This window comes from Balaenoptera ricei, chromosome 4 (genome assembly GCF_028023285.1).
Source record: "Balaenoptera ricei isolate mBalRic1 chromosome 4, mBalRic1.hap2, whole genome shotgun sequence".
Classification (NCBI taxonomy): domain Eukaryota; kingdom Metazoa; phylum Chordata; class Mammalia; order Artiodactyla; family Balaenopteridae; genus Balaenoptera; species Balaenoptera ricei.
In genome coordinates, this window is record NC_082642.1 from 31,603,623 (window position 1) to 31,629,923 (window position 26,301).

Here is a 26,301-nt window from a genome sequence, read left to right on the forward strand (position 1 = left end):
CAAGACTCGACAGTTCAGCACAAGATCAGTGACATTCTGTCTCATTAGAACCACGCTAATTATCACAGCTAGTTTCAGGGGAAACCATGTGTTGCAATGGTCAATTTGAAGGAGCCTGTGCATCAACAAACTGGTAATAAGGATCAGACACCTTATTATACGACAGCATGCTGCCTATGATCTGATTTACGGAATCAGAGGCACCGAGGCAGCCGAGGAGGCTGGCGGTTTATGAAACAGTGTGTTTCAACCCAATTCCTGAGGCATACGGGTTGAAAAGGGGATTGTTTAAAAAAAAAAAAAAAAATTACACAAAAGGCCACTGGAATGGTTGAAGCAAGAAATCGAAGGAGAACAGATTCTCTATGACCAGACAACAGAAGTAGATTAAGTCTTAGAAAAAGGACAACTTCATCAATTTAGCGATTGTATGGCGACGCCACCAGCAGATTGGAGCTTATATTTTTACAAGGTATTTAATGATAAATTATAAAGTGGCTATATTTCTAGTAATCTCTAAAATATATATATATTTTATATATATAAAATATACATATATATTTTATATTTATATATGATATATAAATATATTTATTTGTTTTATGTATTTATATTTATATATATATTTATAAATATGTTTATAAATATATTTATATATATAACATTTTTAATATGTATATTTTATATATTTTTTTTTAATATATAAATGGATGGTCTATGATTTAGTTGTGTCATTTTGTCACGCAAAAGAACTACATGTGCAAAAGCCTAACAACTATAGTTATAAAAATGAATAATCTCAAAAGTTACTTTTTAAGGTGCAGGTCTTGCAAGGCCAAAAAATTCTACATCAGATTCCTATTACCAACATAAGTTCTTCCATCCTTCTTTTAGTACCTTTCACTGATGTGAAAGTTTAACAGTGCAGTTTCTTCCAGAGCTATTTTTCTATTGTCATTTTGCATAAATGCATTTTTAGAGCTCATTCGTTTCACGGGGCTTTTATTTTCATTTCTCATATGAGGGAAAAAGAAGATAAAGCTAAAATAAAACCTACCTTTACTACCCAAACCATAAAAGACAACTGTTGAGACTTCTGAGAAAACACTTTGTCTTTTCACTTGGTAGTTTGTGAAAGAACGAAATCAGTGATATAATTATGTGTGAAGTTTAACTGAATGATATTCCGTTTTGAAATTCATTCCTACTTAAGAGTTAAAACCCCATGGGTTTGGTCTCTTCCCTACTCCCATTTTGTAGATACTGGATCCTGTCCTGAAGAACTTTAACTCTTCAATTGTCAAAGATGATTATAGAAGGGCTTCCAAAAAGAGGAACTTGTAGGATATTTTGAGTCCACACTTTTCAATTTATACTACATTTTACGACAAAAGGTGGCCTTAGATTAAAGCAGATTCTACGAATATGTACTTGCTATACTCATGCTTTAGAATGCATTACACTGGCCTGCTTCAAAGTGGACCACTCCTGTGGTCACCTTCCTGGAACTTCCTCATGTGATGATCCTCTTTAGAGAGTTGGCTCAATATTCACAAATTGCTTCTTTTCAAATCTTGACTAATATTTTCCTATGACATTTTTTGAAAGATGGAGAAACTGGGCTTAATGAGTTTTGACTATACTTGTTACAGTGAACTTATTAAATGGGAGAATGAGGAAGATGCATTTGTATCACTCTAGTTACCGCATTTTAAATTTTAGAGGAAAAGAAATTTTTAAATGATTTGAAGGTGGCAACAAGATAAACCAAGAAGTTTCCGACTTGCTGCAATAGACAATATCAAGTGCCTTGGGGAAAAACACCCCTTTACGTGATTTTTTTTAGCCCAAAATATGATCGGCAAGTAAGTGTTCTATTTAATAATTCTGAACCTCCTTGATCAAACCCTAGATTAATTAAAACATATGCTTGTTTTTATAACACAGAAACGTGGAAAGGGCTCATATTCAGATTCACAAATTTAGGTCTTAAAACATCGTATAACATACAATCATGTACCTTTAAACTGCCAGATTATGTCAATGTTTATGTATTTAAAGCCATTAATTTCAAAAGTCCTGTTGAGCAACCACTAGGGACATAAAGATAGGTCTACACTGTAGAAAACTAAATCCAATATGGATTCCCAATATTTAGACAGAAGGGATTTTTAGAGATGGCTCCCACAGAACAGCTGAAATAGGAGATGGACGGGACTCCAGGTCCTTATCAAGAAGGCAGCACCGGGCCCTCCCCAAATGTGGGTTAACCTGAATACAGGCAGGTCCTGAGATGCTACACGCTGGGCTGTCTTACTTCTCTTCTCCCTTCAAGCATTCCTCTGGCCTCTTCCGTCTTCCCGGAAGCTGATCCAGGGAAACCTAACCTGTATCTCCCCAGGATCTCCTCCCACCCAGTGTAAAAAATAAATAAATAAATGAATAAAGTAAAATAAAATAAGGCACTAGATGGAAAATGTATGAAGAGGCAGTTCTCTCCTTAGATGCTGGCTGAAGGCAACTCTATTAGCCCAAGAGAAGGGGCTCTGAGGACACGATGTAAAGATCTTCCCACAGGCTGCTAGAAAAGCATGTGGCACCAGAAAGAACCGGAACCGTGACTCGCAAATCTGCAGGGGCCTCCTGTGGATCTGAAACAGGAGGTTACACAGGTGAAATCGTGTTGCAGCGAAGTCTGTTATGTGAACATTCCAAAAGCATGAATCAGCACAGGGCTTCAAAGTGTAGTTTCCGTGAAGTGTAATTTGATGCTAACAAAATAAAAGATGCCTTCGCTGACATGTTAGAATACACAATGCAGTCATGGTGCCGTGATTTTTTTTTTCCTGGATTTTATCACTGTAGATTCCTATAACCAGCAATGAAAATGACATTCTTAGCCCTATTTCTACCTCTAATGATTTGTGACATATCATGTCTTACTCGTATTTAAGGCATTCCAATCACCATCTAAGAATTACCAAATCTGAAGATGCTTTTTTCTTTTTTTACCTACAAGCCCAAAGAGCACTAAAGCTTTCTTCTTTCTCCTTCACTCTCCCCTCTCTCTCCCATCCTAGAGGTCTTGAATCTCAATGACAAAAGTGTCTGAAAAGTAGATGGAAGAAAGCAAAAGGCTTCGAATTATTTGGTCTCTTCTACTGGTCGTGCTATCTTCACAGAGGCAGAAATTCTTTTTTTAGTGCAAAAAACCACACCTATCAAGCAGTCGAAGTTGTTGCAGCCAAAGACTCCAGTAACTACAGGACTGGTAGGTAGAGATTGCAAAAGATTCTACTGAAAAGCATGTTCAGTCAAATAGAATTTCCATCATCTAGTTGCTTTACCTAAAAGAAATACCCTGTTCAATAAAGCACTAGAGAGAAATCATTTTCTAAACGCAAGTGGGGATGCAGCCGCTCTGGAAAAGCCCTTTATTCTGACTGCATTACTGTATCTGCAAGCTCCACCTCTGCAAACATGAAAATCAATGTAACAATTCGACGTACAAGGCAAGGCCTACGGCACTGCTAATGTCCCCTTGCTGGACACACACCTTAAGTCTCGGAGCTCTCAGGAGGTTTGCTGTGGAATAAAATTAGATTCCAACATCTGCCACCATTAAGGAAAAAATTCCATTTCCGTCTCCCATATGAAAACACTATAACCACTGAACAGTAACTGAACCTTGATACTGTAATGGTTATTACCCAAATCAACTATTTTTTTTTTTAAACAGTAAAATTAGCGAATTCTGCTCTCATAATTATTTGAATGTTATCAGACTAAATGTTTGATAAAATTCTAGTATGATTCATTTGGAAAAACGGCTGCTTATTTGAATACCCAGAATATACAGTGTATTCATTTGTAGCTATTCACATTATGTTTAAAGCATATCATCTTTTTAAAGTTTGCATTAGCCTGCTTTCCTACCCAAGCACAAAAAGTGGCCTACCTTCAGTTTGCACTTGCATACTTTACCCAGACATTTCTATTAACGTTAAAAACAATCTCATTTCTATTACTCATCGAAGAGAAAGTATAATACATGCGAAATGGTGGGATCTGAAAAGTTGGTTTCTTTTCCTGAAAATACTTTGTGCGTTAGTCATTGCAGACCACAGCTACACATGTCTGGTTCCACCACATTCTGGGGCTGTACTATCTTTTCAAAATAATTCTGCTGCCTGCACATGACAGCATGGGACCTCCTCCCATGTTAAAAGAAATCTTGGGCTCAAAAAGGTTAAATCATTTCCCAATACCAGAACAGCCTGGACCATAGCCTCCTTTGAGTCTTCCACCATGTACCCTTCCCTACGCCCCAACCCCAAACAGACATGAAAAAGCTTGGCTTCTAAGGGCTCTATGTTGGCAAGAACCCATATACCATGAATATGTCAATGAAGAAAGGAAAGCCCCTCCCATTTCCACTATCAATTAGTCCAGCATCCTTAATTCCTCTTTCCTTTGGTCCTGATGCTGCCTGGAACCCTGAAGAGACACTAAAATAGTGATGCAGAGATGCAGAGAATTTGGGGTTGGCTCTCCTACTTTTTAGTCAAGTAACCCTCGTGTAAAATGAGGAAATCAATGTTACGGCCCACAGGGTTACTGAGAACTAAATGCAGATAATATATAATGCATGACGGGGTCTAGCACAAAAAAGGTAATGAATGTTAGGTCAACACAGAGAATCAGGGCGAGATACAGAAGCAGATGGGGCTGGACCGGCTGAGATAAAATTGGCTCCAGCACATCCCTCTGTACACGTGCTTCATTTGGGAGGACCTCTGCCCATGCTGACAAGCCTTGGCACCTATCTCCGAGGCATAAACAAGTCTTGCACAAGTTAAGAATTCTGACCATGAGAAAGGTCCGTCGGATTTGAAGATTTTTTTTTGGTTTTGGTTTGTTTTCTAGTTTTTCTATTTCCTTCACAAAAAATCATGGCAGGTGAACAGAACTTAAGTCAATGGACTACCTGCCCTTGTTAAGTCAGATCTCTTCTCTTAGGGATATATACAGTTTTTGGACTGTCTTATTTTTCAGTAATCATCAACTTTTAGATTTTCATCAAGAGGGCAGTGCTAACATCTAAACTGAACAGCTAAGAGAAAGCTACAGAAACGCTTTTTAACGAAGTTCCAGTAAATTAGTAGTTAGGAATAACTATGTGAGGGAATGAAAGTTAACAGTCTGCTGGACCCCAGTAGTCTACAACTGGCCCCTTGGATTCTCTTTCAACCAGGAATGAGCTAGCAGCTTTGGGGGTTCTGGGGAACACACCATCATGGCAGATACACAGAAGTTGGCAACTGACATCTTTGCAAGTGACTCACAAGGAGCTTCGTAGGACAGGAATCCAAAGAGAAAAGATGTTAAAAAACCCCCTAGAACATCACTCACATGACATTATCAATCCATTGCTACCACTGTCTGAATAGCTCCAAAATCAGAGCTCAGGCCAGGAGGGGAGAATTGGGGATATCATGTAAAAGAAAGAAAGAATGAAGGTAGCAAAAACGCCGCTAGCCAGAAGGAGCTATGCTCTCGTCAGAAAGGAGAGGGAGGGTGGTGGTGATTATATGACAGATGCCAACTTACCAAAAAGTTTTAATATTCTATTTTTGTTTGTTGGTTTTAAGGCTGCCCCTTATCACAATAATGCATGTTTAGTTTCTCTGTTTATCTATTCTGGAGATTGGGGGAAAGTGTTTGGCCTTGTAAGAAGACAGTCTGTTATTCTTGATAATTTAATTGGGAAGGTCAGAAGAGATGCAGAATCAGAAAGAAAAGCAGGATAAACTATGTTGAAATATGAGATCCTCATCCTAATTAGACTAAATAGCCAAAAGAAGACGGTGCAGGGTGGGTGGGTGAGGGGCGACGTGCGAACAGGACATTTCTCCTTAATGCCTAGTCTTGGCATGTAAATGAAGACATCTGAAGAAGCACACAGGTTTGAAGCGGCTCTGACATTCTATCATAATTAGAAACATTTCAAGAGCCCTGTAATTTCCAATCAAAATTACAGTAATTTCCGATATACAAGCCATGATTCATGACAGAATTTTACATTCCATGAGAGATTACAGTGGCCTGATGTATGACACGCCGAGTATGGCACTAACATAAACAATTCAGTTTAATGTTTAAACAGCACTTGATGTTTAGAATCTCACAATAAAAGAAACATATTATTGTAGAAATTATCACTTTGACAGTGATTGAAGGGTACGCAGGCATGTGGCCTATAAAGCTATAATTTTTACAGTCCACAGCTTGAGTTTAATCATTTTTATATAACATTTCCAAGATATCCCTTACGTATTTCCAGCCAGCCTATAACTTAAACAAGAACAACCTTTTCTCAAGCAAAACTCCCAGCAAGGACCACTATTAATGTCGCTAGAGTGAAATTTCAGAAAAACCTAATAATGAAAGTACTGTATTGTAAATACATCATATTGTAAATAGTCTCAGGACTGTATAATTTTATCAGAGGCTGACAGCAGACAGGCTGTTTTACAAAGGAGAGTCCATTAATGATAATGAAATATATTTGTCTAAAATTTCCTTGATTGCCTCTCAATCTCACTTTGATAGTGTTATCAAATCTTTCTGCGAAGGGGACAAGACTTATACTGGACAAGACCAGTATTCTTCTGGTCCTTTAAAAAGTATTCCTGGCCTTGAACAAGGGTTTGTAGATAACTGTGAGCTTGTTCATGTAGATGACTCTACTTCTGATGAACATAAATTATCAATATATGACAAAAAGACTGCATTATCTATTCTTCGTTATGTCTTGTAGGGATTTGTCACTTTCCCCATTCAATTCGATTCATTTATAATTCAAAAGAGTTAGACAATTTTTCTAAGTGTAACTAAATTTGTGTGTCATATATAGGTATCCATATATATATATATATATATATATATATATATATATATATAAACTAAAATCATTACTTGGCAAAGCTGTCTGTGTGTGTGTGTGTGTGTGTGTCAGTTTGTTTTAATAAGCACACCTAACAGTTGTAGATGCCTGAGTTGGAACAGAAAAAAACTACAATGCTCGTAGTATTTTAGGATGGAAATCAAGGTCACCTACGTACTAATGAAATAATAATAATTCAAGTTATTTGTTCCATTACAATAGACCAGATGGAGAAACCTCCTATACATTACAGTACTCTTCTGGAAACAACTATTAACTGACTCAGGGATTTCCTGAGAAATCTGTGGTCTGGACAGTAGATGTTGGAGGAAACACAACCAAGTGTCTCTGTTCCCTGAATCTGAACCCTCTGTTTCATCATGAGCTCTGTCAATAATCCTGGAAACCGCGACCTCTCAGGGATGCAAGTTCAACTTGCAAATAGACATCCCTTCGAATGAACTTTCACAGGCATCACAGATAAACATTCTCCATGCCTAACAGAGGCTCTTACCTGGCTTTTGGTTGCTGCCACCTTTGCAAACAGAGCTTGGGAAACTTTAGCGCGCTTCATTTCCTGCTGAATCTCGTCGTAAATGGAAGCATTAATGTTCATGGTATTGTTCTCTGGTTTCCCATTCCTCTCAGTGGCAATGGTAGCTGTTTTCACCTACAAAACATTTTGAACATGCCTGTCATTTTCCACTGGCCAAACTGTTTTGAAGCTTCTCAGGCTCGGCATCCAAACTGGACATTGTTGCTCCTTTTATGATCAAGGTGATCAACAATGCGGTCATTCAACATGAGTTCTTAGCTGGAGATCAGATTGCTTAAGTTAAGGAAGTCATACTGTCACAGGTGACTGCAGCTGTAATAAGACAGCAACTGCCAGCTGACAACCAGGAATTATAATGCCATAAAGTAAGTTTTCTGGAAAACAGAATAGTTTCAAAGACTTGAAAACCCTAAACTAATTGTTTCCCAATTACCTTCCATTGCAATTCTAACAAAGGAAATTCACAATTAAAATCATAATGTACAGTGCTGTATCCTCGCTGGGTACCCGATGTCTAAGAGACAATTGCATCACTAATAGCTATTACATACTACGGCCTTTTTAATTTTAGACTCTTTTTTTTTAATGCCTTTTCCTCTTATGTTTCATTTAAAAAATCTTCCATAACAAACCCATTTGCAGAGCTGCACATTTAAATCTTCTATCCATCCATGAAACAGGTAGAGTGCCTTGCTTAATTATCATAAAGGCTGGTTGCATTTTACACATGCATGTCCAAGCTGTTCTGTATAATTATTTCATCATTTCCTGGCACCGCTGTATATAACTCTTTCCTTTTGACTGGTGGAACCAGACAATAAGAAAATAATAAGAAAATGTTTCACAATATTTAATAGAACATGACTGCAAGTTACACAAAATATATAAACAGTAACTTACAAATATATTCAAAATGTATAATCTTGAGTGAGAAATTAATAATGGTAATAATGATAAGCAGATATCTGCAGAAAAATGCCACAAAATTTAGGGGGAAAATCAACCTCAAAATTTACTGATATCATGATTAATCTTCAAAACTTAAAAACAATCTTTAAAACTTTAAATGTTTAAAATAAAAATTTGATCTTTATTGAGCATTTATAGGAACCAACCAGCCTGGGAAATTCACATATGAACCATGTAGCTGCTTTTTACTGGGAAACTGATGAAAACATAAATGAAAAGTTGTCCAGATGCAGGACCACATTTCTCCCAGCAAAGTGATTCATCAAGGACCACGTTTCTTAGGGTCCTTTACAGAATCCAGGTTTTCCTTCTCTAGAAACTTACCATCTTGGACCATTTCTCTCATCCACTAGGAACAATAGAAAATGAAGCTCATTTTAAGATAAACAAATGATTTTGGGGCACTAAATGACATACCTTCCTAGTCATACAGTAAGTCTTCTAATGTTTATTTCACCCTGCCCCCAAATATTTGGTATCAAAAGAGGGGCAGAGGTTATCCTAAGCCATTTAATCCCCTGCACTTAGTAAAGCTGAGTCTCCTTTACAACGTGCCTTCTGACTCGTAACTTCTAGCTGGTGAGCAAAATAACTCACCTCTGGAGGATGCAGCTAGACTCTCCCACCTGGACACTACCCTTGGGAGCACGGAAAGGATAATGCTGGGAAACGGTTGGACCACAGGCCCCCAGTGAGGACACAGAAGGTGAGGCAGGACAAGGGACCCACCGGCTGGCCTCAATGGCCTCTCCTAAAGCATAATCCGCAGACAGAAACGGCAAGAGCAGAGGCTGGATTTCCAGCCTTCCCCTGCCAGCTCTGGACTCCAGTAAGCAAGGGCACTAACTCACCGAGGCATCTTAAGGACTGGGGGTCACTAGGCACAGACACAGGGCTTTGAAGCAGTAATCTGCTAAACACCACTTTAGGAGCCAGAAGAGTTAATGCATTACCATAAATTGCCTACAAAGTTGCTTTGCTGAGATTCGCAACTTTGCTCTGGGGTGGTCTTGCTTTGAGGCAGAAGGATAGATTTGATCACCACATGGGGTCCCTTTTAACACCTATTTTTTTCACTGCTTAAATGAAAGAGAAAAGAAAAGCCATTTCAATCGCTTTGAACATTGAATGTTATGGAAATGGAGGCACGAAGTCCAGGGCATTGGAAGAAACAGTTCCTTGGTATCATCTGCTTAGCAACAGTTAAGAGGGCAGGCTTTGGAAACTTGGTGTTTCAGTGTGTTTTGAAAATAATTTTCATTCTTTTGTAAAAATGATGTTTAAGAATTTATCTTCGAGGTGGGTTATAATCATTTGTTTCAACCCTGTGATTTTGTTTCTAAAAATTTCTTTGGTTTAATTTTTCTTTTTTTAATAAAGCAATTACAACTTGAACCAAAAAGCAAACATTTTAAATCATAAAAAAAAATCAAATAACCATTTCCTAGTAGCCAACACAATCAAAAGTTGAAAAGAAGTACTTTAAAAAAAAAAAAAGTACTTTTTAAAAAAGTTCTTTTTAGAAGTTCTTTTTTTAAAAAAGTGAGAGCAACAACTTTTAAAAATATTAAGAAACTGTATTACTCATTTAAAAAATATTTAGAAAAGCTCTTCCTTACCATCTTGTTGGCTCAGATATGCATCTTATTAGAGATAAGCTATTAGAATTCTGGAACCACATTTTTCTCTAAACACAAGTTATTGCTTAAGGGGAACTGACTTGGACAGCTTTTCAAAAATATGAAAGCTGAAATTTTTCCCCAGGTAAAAATGGAAACAAAAATCTTTTATACCTCACTCTACTAAGTACTATTTTAGCTTAGCACAAAAAAAATCTTTAATCCTGGTTTAGCTTTTAATATTATATCACACATTAAAATTCATAAAGTAGTTCATTCCAGGCAAAACAAACTACTCTTCAGCGCTTCTCTGCAAATAGCACAGGAGGTAAAATAAATGCAGTTGCTTTCTGAATAGCATTTATCAAGGTAGCGTGTACCACTCCATCATTACGGTGACACCAGGGAAGTAGTTAAGAATTGGAGCTTCTGCTATTTACCCTCCCACATGGGGAGAGGGTGTAGCACTAGGGTGTGCTTTTTATTTTACTACAATTGTGCAGTAGAACACAAATTTTTCATGAGAATTTTTTGCTCCTTTACCGCTGCTGAATTCATCAACCCATACTACAAAATGAACTATATAAACTACATACATACTACATATGTACTACATACAAGCTACACAAAATGGACTCTGCTGTGGTCCTGATTGGTGTCTGTGCTCTTCCTTGATGCAAGTGGAATTGCCTGCAAGCTCATACTGCACACATGCATGAGGGCATGCCTATATGCAATTAAAGTTTGATGTAGTTTTAATAATAATTATAATAAAAGAGACTCACATTTATTAGTTGTTTATTATGAGCTGGGCCTTGTGTTAACATACATTAACCTGCATAATAGCCCTGAGTAGGTAACGTCACATTACTGCCCCATTTTTAAATTGAGAAAGCTAACAAAGAGGTTAAGTAATTTGTCCACAGGGCAAGGCTGAGAACTGAACTTAAGTCTAATACCAATGCTTATCTTAGAAATCACTGCAATACACTGAGTACCGGTATGATGTTATATAGGACTTCTTTATTTGGAAAAATTCTTGTTTTTTAAGACGTGCTGTACCTGCTTTTTGGTGGCCCTTTGTTAAATCTAGCTCATGAATGTCTACTTTTTAGTAGTGAATGGTTTTATCATTAGTTTAAAAAATCCGTGCTATTTTGAGGAATTCCTAATTGGTGATAGAAAACAGTCCCCATTTTCATGTTTTTATATATTAACACTGTTTTGAGTATCATGGTTCTATCTTTTTACACTTTTCTTCCTTTTATAGAAACAATATTAGTTATTTTCCAGATCTGGACTTTCAAAAGTCCTCTAGCTTTTAAAAGATGACCAAGAATGAGAAGCGTTTTCCAAGCACATACGTGATCTTAAAATTAAGCTGGTCAAGGGATTCATAACAAATAAAACTTTTATCAAGTGTGAAGTTCCTGCCCATAACTGAACCTATGTTTCATTATACTATAGAAGAATGTGTTGTAAAGAGACATAAGTGTGCAGCTACCAGATTAACTTAATTATATATCGCTCCTATTGATATAAACTTTGTACATTTTCTAAAACATTGTTATAAAATGTCCCATCTTCAGAAGAAACCAAAGAATGCCATAAAGAGATGTTAAAAAAAGAAAAAATATTATATAATTCATGTAAAAGTTATAACTTGGTAATTGTAGGCTTTCAAATGGTCCTTATGAAGACAGAAATTGCTAATTTAACTCCACAAGTCACACATCTTAAAACACACAAATAACTCCGTAATAAGTGCACACCTAAATAGAAACCATCAACTTAAAATGGATATGTTTAGTGCAACAGACAACTTCCAGAAAATAATAATTAATTACTATTAGTAAGATTCATCTTGTAAACTCATCTGGAAAATTTGCTAAGCGATAGTCAGAAAAGAAATCTTTAAGGCCATGGAGCTTTGGAGGGACTGGTTTCTCCCAGATACTCCTACTACCAAAGTTTGGAAAGGGCTCTTTCCTCTACAATCTCAGAAATGCCCAACTGTCTAAAGTCTTCCAACGTGGATCATTTGTCAAATATTCAATGTATTCTATCAGAAGAATATTTCACATGTGTTCCTCTTTCTAACCTAACAAGAAAACTTCTCATCCTCTCTGACAAACAGAAAGAGTCCCCAGGTTTCATTCTCTCCTTTCTAAAATGTCTGTCTTCTGGGAAGTGGCTTGAGGTAGGGGAAAGAGTATCAGACTGAATAGGGGATTTGAAAACTTAAGTATTTGACTTTTCTCATTTTTCTCCTACCAAAAGGTTAGTCTAATGATTCCATGAATTCATGTACGTGAAGGTGCTTAGAAAACTGTGAATCATTATCAAGTGCAAGGTATTCATATTTCTTGAATTAGAGCATGTATATTGTGAAAATATGCTTTCAACAAACAGGTCTGGCCTGGAGCCTACTGCCCCAGCCAGAAGACAAAGCCCCTGGTGTGGTTACCCCTACCGAAGCGTGAGGCACAGGACCCATCTCGCCTAGGTAGAGCCAGCCGAGAGCTTCTTGAGGCTGGTCTAGGTTTTCCCTGGTGAGGTTCTCCGAAGAATAACACCCGGGGCCTGAAGGAAGCCCCTTCTTGAAGATGATTTATAATCTGAGTTCCTCAATGGTTTAGGTCCTTGGTCTGGCAGGACCCAGGGACATCCCAATCATCTTCCATATGACCTAAACTCTTCAGAGAAGCTGTTAGATAATCCAGTCTCTCAGGCCTAAAGGTGTCCTGGGTCTTCAGCGAGCCCCAAGGGACCTCTGCCTTCAACAAGCATTAGAAAGAAATCCTGTTCGGGTCCAACCCAAGCCAAAGACTAGTCTCAAAACAGATTTCGAGTATCTTCATTTGGCAGGGGGGGGCGGGGAGGGGGTGGAAATGAAACACACAGTGATTTCACACAGATTCCTCTCTGGCAAAATATAAAATTTAAAAAGACAAAATCCTGCAGTCCTTTTCTATACCTGTGGTCTCCTCCTTTATTCCCCTTCCATTTTAGTCATTTGTAAATAAGCACATGAAAACCTTATGTGTGGTATACTGGTTCCAGGTTAAGCGCTGGATTTCAACTGCTGCAAAACAGTACTAACTCAACTGCTCTGTAACCCGTTTTTCCAAATCCTAAGTACTCATTTTACATTGATAATACATTTAATACATTAAAAAGTCCCTAAAATTTAATTCATTGAATCACTGTCAAAGGGTAAAAGGTGAACAAACTGGTTGTGAGCTCTGTTATGATAAAATTAAGGAATGCAAAGGGATTCTCTATGAAGCAGTGAAATAAAATTATTCACACATATCAGATAATCATTTCAGAATGTGGTTAGATGGCCAATAGTATTGTGTTAATAGAAACTTCTTTTCTTTGAAATAGCTTCACTAAGAATCTACAGTATCTAAGTACATTCAACATTGGCTAAATATCCGAGCTAAAGGCTTGGTCTCAACCCCCTCTTGAGAACAAACACATACAGCTGAGGGTGGCTCAACCAGTTTATCAGTAATTCAGGCCAAAATAAATTATATTTTCTACCCCAACTTATCAGCAGGTATAGTCTTTAGACATACATATAGGAAAGCAACCCAGAGTATCTTAATAGTATACAAAAATAAATATCACAATTAAGAATTAATGTAATTTTGGCTAAAAAAAACAACAAAAAACTTGATGAGTAAGGAAAGCAGAATCATATCTGGAAAACAAATAAAAGCATTAAAATCCTAGAAAAATTAGAAAACAAAAGCTATATTAAGGAACTACTAAGTCAAATATTTGGATAGATTAAAACAAAAAAAAAGAAGCAGCTCAAAGCTTAAATTCACACTGGTCTTAAGTAAGCCCTTCTTTTGTTAGTATTGCAAGATTAAGTGATAAGTAAAATAACTCTGCCCAGAGGCTTTCCAATGATGACTGCAACAGCAAAATTAACTAATGATGGTACATATGATAACTCTAAACAACACAAACTCAGTGTTCAATCAAGTCCAAGTACAGTATTTTTTGTTTCATCACTCTTACAAAAGTCATATATGTATATAAAGAGTTCCTCATTCTTTTTGGTAAGAAATATTGTATTGAAGGCTTAACAGATCAAATTCAGTTAAGTGTGTGTGTTGGCAGATGGATACGTATGCATGTATTTGGGTGCCATTCTTTTCTGCTAGAGAAACATGTCCTTCTTACAATTATAGCAATGCCTTCCTTATTGTCTGCTCCTATAGACATCAAGACTTAATTGATTTTCATTGAATAAAATGGAGAAAATGGACCTTTGGGATGTTTCTAAACAATAAATCATTTCAGAACATTACAATATGCAGTTTAAGACCCTCCACAAGTGGCTGTATATTATGTCTATTTCTTATTTATGGAGTATCTATGGCAGTTTCATTTTTAGTGTTGAGTTATAGCTCTATACTTGGAAATGGATGACCATTTTTTACTATTGATGAAACTAACATTAAGAGATAATTTCATTATGACATTATGTTACATAAGCACTTTTAATTAGTATTCCATATTTACTTTCCATCGTTTTAGCTGACCTCATTTTTAAGAGTTGCACAGGCCACAAATTAAATGTGTAAAAAATATATTTGCTTGTGGATCTTACATCTAATCCACTCTCAAATTTGTATCTAATAGTTGTACTGAAAATTAACTTCTCAATTCTTATAATAGTTATGAGGCTACCTTTTAAACTTGATTAAAAAAAAAATACAGATGCGCATACACAGAACTACCTGGCAGATGACTTTTGTCCTTCCTAAAAAGTGCAAAAATTTGGAAAATAGAAAATGTGCCCATTTCTGGGAATATGGATGGAATTCCTTATCAGCCCCATTTAAAGCTGCCTTCAAGGATTGTATTAAACTTAATTATGAAAGATTACAAACGAGATGATGTGTAATTGGTACCAGCTGCAGTTGGTATTGGAAAGCATAAATACAAATGGAATTATTTATTTTTATTTATTTACTATTCAAATGGTGGTTCTAAAACACGCAGGGATAAAATGGACTTCATTACTTTTTTTTTTCCTATTGAGTTTAAAATAACTTTTTACTTAATAGTAGTAGAGCCAAGTATCCCATTTAAAGATGACTTTTCACCCCCAAAGAACCCCCCAAATGAAGCACTACAAAGCAATTTTTTTCCCTCTATCTAATTAGTAGCTGCTTGTTTTTATATCAGAATTAGTGAGCTGGGACCAAATTCTCCTCAAGCAAGTCTGTGAATTACTATCAAAAAAAAAAAAAATCCCTATCCATCTACCTTTCTCATGCTTGTTGAGATTCTTCCTTAGACTTTTTCTTTTTAAAAAAAACAAAAACAAAAAGCAGAAAGGTGAGGAAGAAAAAGAGACTTCACCTGGGGAGGGCGGCTGGGCGGTGTGCTTATCAGGGGGGCAGGACCCATCGCTGAGGCTGCATTCAAGCTCCTTTCCCTTTCATCCTGGTAAATTCGATCTCTCTCAGCTTCCGGTAACTGCAAGAAATTCTGCATAGCCCGAAGGTTTACCAGCAAAGACTGGGATGCAGTCTTGGGGTCCTCTTCCTTTCGTAGGATTTCTGAAAGCAAGCCCTGCAGGGAATAAAAGGCACAGGATAAGCTTGCCCCCATGCTCTGCCCAGCCCACGGTGATCCTTTCCTTTTCTTCCCCACTCTGTTCAGAAAATGAACAGTCAGAAGCATTAATTCCACATAGGAATATATTAGTTACAATTGAAGTGGTAGAGAAGAGAGCCTCAATTGTATTCTTAATTTTATTAAGCGTCTGCTTTACATATAACATAAACTGCAACTGCCTAATTGGTCTCCTTCCTTTGAGTAGCTTAACTTGCCATGAAATCTCACAGAGAGAGGATTGAGGCAAGTTAAGAATAAATGAAATGCTCATAATACGACAGCACTGAACTGTATAGTTCTCAAGCTGCCTAGACAAAGGCAGTGGAATGCCAACAGCCCAATATGTAAAGATACAAAGCCATTTCGAGAGAAGTAGGATTTACAAAGAAAATACTCGAAAATGAATAGTAACATACTAGGAAAAAGAGTATCACTAAAGCATCATCTAAGATTTATGCTATGTTTTTGCAGGCAATATTTTACATTATTCCTTGGTTTTCAAATTATTGGAGTCAATGACGAGTGATTCTTTCTATTTACCGCTTAAGGAAACTATACTGCATTGCTTGCTATACAATACCTCTGAGTAAAAGGTTGAAAATTTGAACTTCAGAAACCATCCTTTAAATTTGAAATACATAACCCCTTTTCCACACTGCAAAAATCCATCGTAGCATGCCAAGAAAAAGAATATTATCAAATTCTGTAATAATCAAATTTCTTGAGGAATCAACATTTTTAATAGTGTTAGAAGAAATTCACAAACCATTAGTAAACTTCTTTATGGTGTTCCTCCCCAAATAACAGAGAATTGTTAACTACTTCTTTAATTTTTGGAAGAATGCATTTTAAAAATGGGTGTTTCTCCACAATTTTGTTTAAGAGCTTATATGAAATACAAGGATTAGAAACATTTTCTGCCCATTTGATAAGGACTGAGCAGGCCTTACCTCTTCAACCTTCTGCATGAAAAAATGCCTGGAATGCCAAGACATGTTTGCTTTCTACATTTCAGTTTATCACAATATGGCTCAGAATAAAATGTTGTGGAGATCTCTATATCATTTGCAAATTTCACTTTCTAATAACCCTGCAGAAATGGCAACAGGGTACATTTAGGAAAGGGAGGTAAAGTGTCATGTCAAAACAACCAAGCCCCAATGTTATAACATTGGGGTTTTTTCATGGTTTCCTGGAAGCACAAACCTGGCTTTGTTCCCAATTCCTCAAGGAAAATGTAGCATATTGCCCCAAGATAACAGTTGGGTACAGACAATATAAAAGCAGTGTCCACTTCAAAAATGATCTATATAGGCTGCTATTAAAAAAGATCCTCCAATAGGCTCGGGGGCTTAAGAGTACATTTTAGTTTCTCATTTGGTCTATGCAAGGGAAGCCAGTTTCACCCTAAGAAATGTGACTGAAGAATGAAGGGTACTTGTCCTTTCATTTATAATACTGACAAATAATGTTGCAACTGTGTTTATACATGAGCAAAACATCCAGTCAATTTAACTAAAATTCAGTCAAACAGGCAGTCAATCACCCAGCTATTTAATCTGCACAAGGCCAACTAATTAGATTGACTGTGTTTTTGATGTGTCACGTTGCAACCAAGAAATAGAGGTCTCAGAAACAATGTTTGAAAATAGGTGTAAAAAAAATAGCCCTTGCTCTATACTCTTCCCCATCAAATGGGGATAACAAATTTTTAAAGATATTAAAAGATGTATTTCGCAAAGCAATGTATCTTAACTCTACAGAAAGAGATAGAAACATACAGTACACATAAATACATTATAAATTCCTTGAGTAGAATAGTCTAATATTCTTTTTTGTCATCCCAGCACAATGCCTACCATGTAAGTGTTTGATAAATATTTACGAAATGGATTATGTGTATTCAGACCATAGAAGGAAAAAATTCCAAATGGGTGACAGAAACTTAACAACAAGATATGCCCCCCATGGAAAAATTCTAATGGTAATTAATAATGTACTCAAGGTGAGCCTTCAGTGAAAAGTTGTGTGGCACTTTGTAAGACGTTTATCTACACTAATTGTTCAGTAACTAAAAAAAAATTTTTTGCAGCAACATGGATGGACCTAGGGATTATCATACTAAGTGAAGTAAGTCTGACAGAGAAAGACAAGTATCATGTATCACTTATATGTGGAATCTAAAAAAATATACAAATGAACTTATTTACAAAACAGAAATAGACACACAGACACAGAAAACAAACTTATGGTTACCAAAGAGGAAGGGGGGGGAGGGATAAAACAGGAGTGTGGGATTAACACATACACACTACTATCAATATACATAAAATAGATAATCAACAAGGACCTACTGTATAGCACAGGAAACTATACTCAATATTTTATAATAACCTATAAGGGAAAAGAATCTGAAAAAACATATGAGAATATATATATATATAAACTGAATTACTGTGCTGTACACCTGAAGCTAACATAACATTGTAAATCAACTATACTTCAATAAAAAAAACAAAACACTTTAGGTCAAAAGAGATCCTATAAACAGATGTTATTATATTTGGGAAATTTGAAACTAGACATTCAGAGATCTCAGATAACAAAATATCATCTCTTTCCATTAGAAATGTTTCCCAAGACAGCAAAGAACTACAGTGAGAAAGCCAACACATGAAAAAATACATAATGATATCAAGTGTTGCTAACATGAGACTGAGTCATTCCTGTATGGCTTAAAGTAACAGATAGAAGGTCACTTGGGAGAGAATTTAGCAATTTCTCTACTCATATTTTGACGTTAGCATGACGTCCCATTTGAGCATATGAAATGTTTTCTGGGCAAAGCATTTTATTTCCACTTAATTATTCTAACTAGAGCAAGTGCAGGTTTTCTGCCTGGGATGTGTTAAAGGTCTAGACTGATATTTCAAATCCTGGGACACTCACAGAGCTCGAAAGCAGACAGTGTAGACAGTCTCAGGTGTTTTACAAACCTTTGGGTTTTTGTGGGGTTTTTTTTTTTTGGCCCAGGCTTTCAATGAGGGGAGTGCCCCCTGGTGGAAATGCTTGAAAATATTATTAGAAAATGTTTTGATTAGAATGTGTTAATTACTTTTTTAAAGAGAATGATGTCACTTGAGAAAATTCTGGATGCGAAATGACTGGCATTAGAATCCGGATATGGGAATGCACGTTTTGGTCCTGTTTGGGCTGTTATTTGAGTAGCTACATTTATGGATTCAAGATGTATGTGGCCCTTGTTTCCCATTTTCCATGACTGAAAATCCAGTTAAGACTTGCCAAGTTAGGTCAAGGTCATTTGTAGTAATCCCCCATGGTGGACAGTAAGAGAGCTCTCTTACCAAAAACTTTTCTTCATGCTAAAAAATAACATGTCAAGGTCATCATGTACCATACTTGCTATCGCTGAAATACCAGGACTAAAATATTTACCAATATTATGCCCCATAGGTGCTCAATAAATTTGATGAATGAAATTAAACAAAATTATTAGTCATTTTTGTTTCCAAAAAGAACTTGCGATTTTGTATATTATGTAGTATGTTACCAGCACCTCATGGATATCAATTTTATGGGAAACGAGAAGCTGCTTTTCATGGCACTTCACATCTTCAAATTGTTCAATATGTGCTCTATACATGAAAACGTAAAGTTATTCTGCATCGCCGTTCCATAGTGGTTGTGAGATTTCTAATGTTTTCAATTAAAGAGTGAACTTGCTGATGAATTCCTAAACCTTTTTTACATTCCAGAAAGAGTTTACAAGTAAAATTCATTAGTATTGGAAAAGAAAGAAAAACCTTCAATAAATATTATCAGTACTTCCAAAAGCTAATTATGAATTCTTTAAAACAGCAGATAAGCGAAAGAGACTGCCAATATGAACAAAAAGCCTGTCTGGCCTCCCGTTTGTCTCCTCTTTGAACATAATCACTGATTCAAATAGATTTTTATCAGCTTCATGGAACTTCAAAGCCCTCAGAAGGAGAATATGATTTGATGAAACCTCCCTCTGAAAATAAAACATGTAGAAGATTCTTCAAGGCTACCTGCCTCTTGTTTGGTGAATTTTTAATCACACGTCCAGGTGAAAGACTACTTTCAAACTCCACCTCCTACCTTGGACTCAGGCCAAGCAAGTTATAAGCAGACACATTTATCTCTGTCGGTTGGGAGGCCAAACAAGAGCTGTCACGTTGGGGTAATAGCACCTTTTTACCTTTTATTCAATAGTGATATGGAGAGTGGACTTTTCTTAAATTACACGGTGAAGAATTATAGGAACACAGTAACAATTTCTGTTATACTTAAGCAGGCAAATTTCTCTCCACCACATAATTTACAGAACTCAAATTCAATAAAACATTACATGATGGTCCATTACTGTTATCAGTTTTGAATAATCCATCTTCATTCTTTATTTTACTGGAAAATAAAGTGTGCCAAAGACAAGAGGAGGGGTGAGAAAAAAGGGGAAAAAGCCACAGAATGGGATCAGAGTTAAACTATGGGATTTATTTTAAAAAGGGGGGGGGCAGCACTAAAGAATATATTTTCTTCTATCATGACCTTTAAATAGCAATAATACAGAGGAGTGAATTGAAAAGTATAAACCTAGAAGCTTCAGCAATTAATTTTAGCCATGGGTTTCCATTAAAAAGACATCAAGTAGGCATAACTGAATGAATGACAGATGCTAAAAGCTGGTACCTTCCGTAGCAATTAAAGAACATATGCCCATCAATTCAGAAGGGGGAAACATCCTTAAAGCAAGGAATTATATAAATTTCATCACAAACTTTCAGAAAAGGTAGACTTTTTTTTCATCTTTTTGTTTTCTTTTGTTTTCAACTTTTTTTAAAAAAATAGTGATACAGGAATGTCTTAAAAGAGAGGGTATGTTTTAATTCAGGAGACCCAATTAAGCTGATGAGAAAATTCTCCAATGAAGAGTTGAAAGATGAGACCCAGGATTTTAAAGTTATACAGAGCTGTCGATATTCTCAACTCACAACAGCACTATCTATTACATGAATGTTTTAACATACTGTTTATAGGATGCCAGTGTCTTTATCCGATCACATCAGAGAACTTTGCATTTGTATGTACATATTTTACATTAATTTTTTTAAAACCTGGAGCCGGAATTGCACACTGTAATAAGTACACACAAATGTGTCTGTGCGGTTTAACTCTGCAGAGCTCCTGCTCTATACATATGCATTAGCATGTGTATTTTCACCCTCCACACTCACACCATACACTCTCACGATGCACCTGCTTTTATTGAAATGCATACAGTTTGAAATAAGCATACTACATACATGTATATGAATGTATAATCATTAAAATAAATGCAGCTGTGTGTGTACGTGTGAGTGTGCACAGCGTTTTGGTATGACCACCGAAAAGGCATGCATGCTTGCGTGTTCCAAAGTGAATTCTCCCAAAGTGAACTCTTAAATATACATACACAGACAATGACTCTCATTGAAATCAGACATCTTCAAACATGGCCCATCATCCACTTCGACGGAGGAGTCCCAATTACCTCTATACAGGTTTAAAACCAAACCCCTCTGTCATCCGGGGCTCCAGACAATTTTTCGGTAATGACTCTTTCTCAACTGGCTATTATTAATAAAGAGATGGGTATCAAGCTGCACCCGGGTTTCATTCTCCTCTCTCCCTTGAAAACATTAAGTCACTGTTTTCAATGTTAACCACAGAGATAACCATCTTTTTGAAGAGATTGATAGTGTATAAAATAGAGAACTCTTGTCTTTTTTCCAGTAACAAATCCTATTGATATCTGTGGAATCTGTCCACGTGAAAACCCAAGGACAACAAATGGTCACTCTCCAGGGTGATGCCTGGGACATTACAGCCCCACAGAAGAAAAAACACACTGATGGGTCGTGACCTTACCCTTTTCACCTTCAGCTGGACTCTCTTTACTACCTAAAACACATTTTCCTTGGTCCTTTAAGAAATAACAATTTGCTCAATTTCCAAAATGCTTTCCACTGAATCTGTGAGTCATTTGTGTCCATGTCAATGCTTGTCTTTGTGGGCTTTCAATTCAGTTCAACAAGCAACTTTTAGGCAGAGACCTGCCTAGTTTTTGCCCAGTACTGAGAACTACTGGTAGTTACTGCTAGTTACAAAAACAAAGGATGTTGCCAGAAACAGGAGTAGCTAGAAGGCTGACTTGATTCTTTCATCCATTCATTTTTAAAATTTTTTTAAAATAACGACCCTCCAACTGAATAGGGGTGTCATATTAAATTTACCAGCTAATAATGAACACATTTTTAAGTTGTAAAGATATATTAATAAAACTAGGTAAAACCATACAATTTTAACCTGAGAAATAACTTTGCAACCACCCTTTTAAACACAGACAAATGATGTACAAAAAACAGTTAAAGAAACTGAAAACACTGAGTTAAAGGCTTTGTAAGGCCTCCTAAGTTTCAATCCAGTGAAGGCAAGCCAAAAATAAGTCACAGCTGGGATTCTCCTAGGTATGGAAACTCTGCCAGCAAGGAATTAATACTAGATATTTTTGTACCCGGATTTTATTCTTATAATCATGTAATAAACAAAATGATTTAAATACGAAAGGAAAGTATGAGTCAGGCCAAAAAAAAAAAAAAATTGACAGAAGAAAGAACAGTGGTAAAACAAGAAAGTTAAAAGGACATAATGTCCTCATTCTAATCAAAGTTACATGTTCTTCTGGGGTTTTTCTGGTGTGTGTGTGTGTGTGTGTGTAATAAACGCCATGTACATATCATACTAGTTTCCAAAAAAAGACATTTAAAAAAAATCCTCTCATTCAGTGTTTAATGGAATCAATTTTTTTAGGGCTTTTCAGATGTCTTTATCTTAGGTCTTCTCCTGTATATCACCCTTTCTCCACATCCTGCTAAACATCTTCCTTGCTGATAATATCTTCACAGGAATTTGCCCAGGAGGACAAAGGTGTGAACACAAAGGGTATATGCAAATCTCAGTGAGAAGTCTCAAGCTAAGGCCTCCAAGGCCAAGCCTACCCCAGGGCCTGTTTTGTAAAAAGTTTTATTGAAACACCATATCCACACCATGCATTTCTGTCTATGGCTGCTATGGCCCTCAAAGACTAAAATACTTACTATCTGGCCTATTACAGAAAAGGTCTACTGATCTCTGGTCTAGGAAAGGTGGATAGTGGGCTAGAAGCCTGGAGCCCTACCAACGGCCTTGACCAAGTCCTGAAACCTTTCTCAATCTGCTACTAACAGTCTATAATTCCATTATATAAAAGCATAGGTAATGTCAGTTTGAAATATTTTCAATATTTATTCTTTCAAGGCCCCTGAATCAGGATTGATTTGTACACAGCTTCCTCTTGGTAGAAGAGGTTTACGATAAGGAGAGAAATGATAAAATGTAGGCACCCCCAGATACAGAAAATATGACCACAGGGAGAGAAGGAAAAAAATGTTAGTACAAAGTAAGAGCATAAACATCAGTATAGATGGGATGAAAGAAGGAAGAGAAGAAGAGAGAGAGGAACCATTTACACATAAAACAAAACTGACCTGAGTTCTGTTAAAAGCCACACGTGCAAATACTGCCTGGGAGATTCCTGCCCGTTTCAGTTCGTCACGTACCCACTGGTAGATTTCGGAAGACACCTCTGTGTTGGTGGAAACCTGTTGCTCCAAAGGCTTATTCATAGATCTACTGACAGGGGGAGGGTGGTTCAAGTACTGTTGGTTTAAGGACTGCTGGGCTAGAAGTCTGTTCACTGCATACTGCTGGTTCAGCAGCTGAGCCATCACCAGCTGCTGGTTGACCAACTGAGGACTGATGGGCGTTGACACGAGCCCAGGGTGCAGGTTGGGAAGAGGGGTCCGGACAGAGGGTTGGCTGCTGTGGGAGAGCTGCGCGGGGGATGGGGGCTGCTCCGCGGTGTTCCCTGGGACCGGCTGCTGGCCAAAGTTGACGTGGTTGGCACCTTGCTGGGACAGTTCAGAGAGAGTATCCATTTCCACTGAAGTGGACGAGAAGGAAAATCACATTGAGCCAACAATGATCTGCATTGATAAGGATCTCCCATCATTCCCTAATACAGACAGAAGGCACAGGGCACACCCAAGGTCCGAGGAAACTAAGAACATCTCAAGATGGAATGCAACTGGCTATGTTTTTACTTTTGTCTTCTGCACCATGGCACAAACTTTGAAAGGGGGATAACACTTTCTAGTTTGATAATGTGGTTTACATTTAAGGCCGGAAATCAATTATTTTCAAATTCTAATGTGACTAGTTTGGGGGTCAAACGATTATTCACTCTTACTTCTTATAAGGCAACATTTATTTTAAAACAGCTTCTAGGGAATTCCCTGGCAGTCCAGTGGTTAGGACTTGGCGTTTTCACTGCTGAGGACCTGGGTTCGATCCCTGGTCGGGGACCTAAGATCCTGCAAGCCACGTGGTGCATGCGGCCCAAAAAAAAAAAAAAGTCGCTTCTAGAAGAACACTATTTGCTTAATGGCAACTAGAAAGAGTGAGCGGAGCTAGGAAAAGATCATATGCAACTGTAGGAAAAAGAAATATGCAAGTATTTTCTCATAATATATACATTAACCGTTACTACTCTAGGCAAAAAGTTTGCAAGAAAAAAGAGTACACAAATGTTACTTATGTTCAATTTTAACCTAGCCGTTAATATAAAAAAGTAATCAATATAATAAATAATAAAAGTGGTCATAATGATCAGTAATGATAACTCAGTGCACGCTGAACACTGGGCTGGGTATCTTATACGTCCTGTTTTGCTGAATTCTAACTATCATGTTAGATGACGGGTATAGCTGCAAATATTTCTTAGAATGAAGCAAAGCACTTAATGTACTGCAAGCCAGCATACCCAGTGTTGCTAAGACCCAAATGCTTCTTGAAGAAGCTGTGACCATCACCAGATGCTATGACAATCTTTCAAGGAAGGGGTGGGGAGTCACTCTGATGCAATGGTGATACTGTCACCATCTTGCAATTTATTAGCACCCACACAGGACGAACATTTCTGCCTTGGCTAGATCCCTCACAGGGACTGGCTGAGAGTGAACAGTAAGTGTGTCAACTGCTTTCCTGCTACAAGGAAGAGACTGCTTTGATGCTCTTGACCTGAAAGGCTGAGGATGGTCAGTAGGTGAGTCTTTCTAAATAGTACACCATGGGAATTCCCTGGCGGTCCAGTGGTTAAGACTCCGCACTTTCACTGCTGTGGGGTCCGGGTTTGACCCCTCGCTGGGGAACTAAGATCCCACAAGCCATGCGGTGCGGCCAATAAATAAATAAATAGTACACCATGCTTCCCATGTGTGGACTCTGGGTTGATTTTAATCATCATTTCTCTTTTTATTAAATATTCAGGCTTTATATTTAGAGGAACTTATCATATTGCTATAGTCACTGATACATGCAAAATATAACTAAGCATTGGGGAAGAAACCTTCCATTTCTACCAGTGATATCAGCCCAAGTGGGCCATTCATAGGGAATAGTAATTCAAGCAATTATTCCAAAAAATGATGCATTGTCTTCATTACAGCTCTAAGCTATAAACGGCAAAGAATCTGTTTTGGTAGATGGATGGTTTTGCTTCAAATATTAAAAGCTAAAACAGGCTCAAAATTCAGGTTCTCTTGCCTCTTAAAATCTTCAGGAGAAGTTATTATTGTTTTACTAAATGAATGTAATGGACGTAAACAGAAACAGACTTAAAACACAACATAATGCTATGCATATTAAACATCCCATTCCTATATTATTTGAAAATATTTTATTTGGAAGGTATAAGTATGTGAAAGAAAACCTTAATAGAAATGAAAACATTAACCTTAATCACAGTGTTTGCTTTAACGAACACTAACAAATTCAACAGGGAGAAATGGCATAATCTAAATGCTAGGGTACAACACACAACTTTTATCTATCACTTCACACTGCAGATAATTTTAATGTATTTCCTGCGTAACAAATATTGACCTAAAGTTACATGTTAAGATAGGATGCCATGGCATTGAGAGTCTAGAAGTGATGCAATGGTTCTTTGGTTACGGATGGTAAAGCAGTAGCTCAGCAAAGTGCCTGTCTGGGGGGGCTGGAGACTATAGCTGTAAACATCACTTGATTTCAACTGTGGAGACTATAAATACAATTGGATACCCTCAAAAATTGGGTGTAAAAATTGGCACTTCCCCTTTCTCTCAAACAAAACTCAAAAAAACATAAAAGCATGATTTATCTCCGAGAGAACCCACAGCCAATATTAGTTATTCAAGGCCTGGTTAGGTCTTCACTGAGATGTTAAAAAATGACAGCTCCCCCCGCCCCGCCTCGCCTCCATCTCCTGCATGTCTGACAACCAAGTCAGTTGGGCTGATTTAAACACAAACATTTATTGAATTTAATTATCTCATTATACTCAGACCCACTCCCCACCCTCCAAGAAACATTCTAAATTGATCTCTAATTGGGCAATCACA

The 26,301-nt window shown here is 37.1% G+C and overlaps 1 protein-coding gene across 5 annotated transcripts in view; it reads right to left on the minus strand.

Moving 5' to 3' along the window:
• The window catches only part of SATB1 (SATB homeobox 1), a 78,637-nt gene that overhangs the window by 23,683 nt on the left and 28,653 nt on the right, over positions 1–26,301 (minus strand). For all 5 annotated transcript variants that reach the window (XM_059920397.1, XM_059920395.1, XM_059920396.1 and 2 more), the window contains 3 exons: positions 23,347–23,801; positions 15,479–15,691; positions 7,461–7,616 (listed from right to left, as the gene is read on the minus strand). In XM_059920397.1, the coding sequence (XP_059776380.1) occupies positions 7,461–7,616; positions 15,479–15,691; positions 23,347–23,801 (824 nt within the window). The remainder of the gene's footprint in view (positions 1–7,460; positions 7,617–15,478; positions 15,692–23,346; positions 23,802–26,301) is intronic.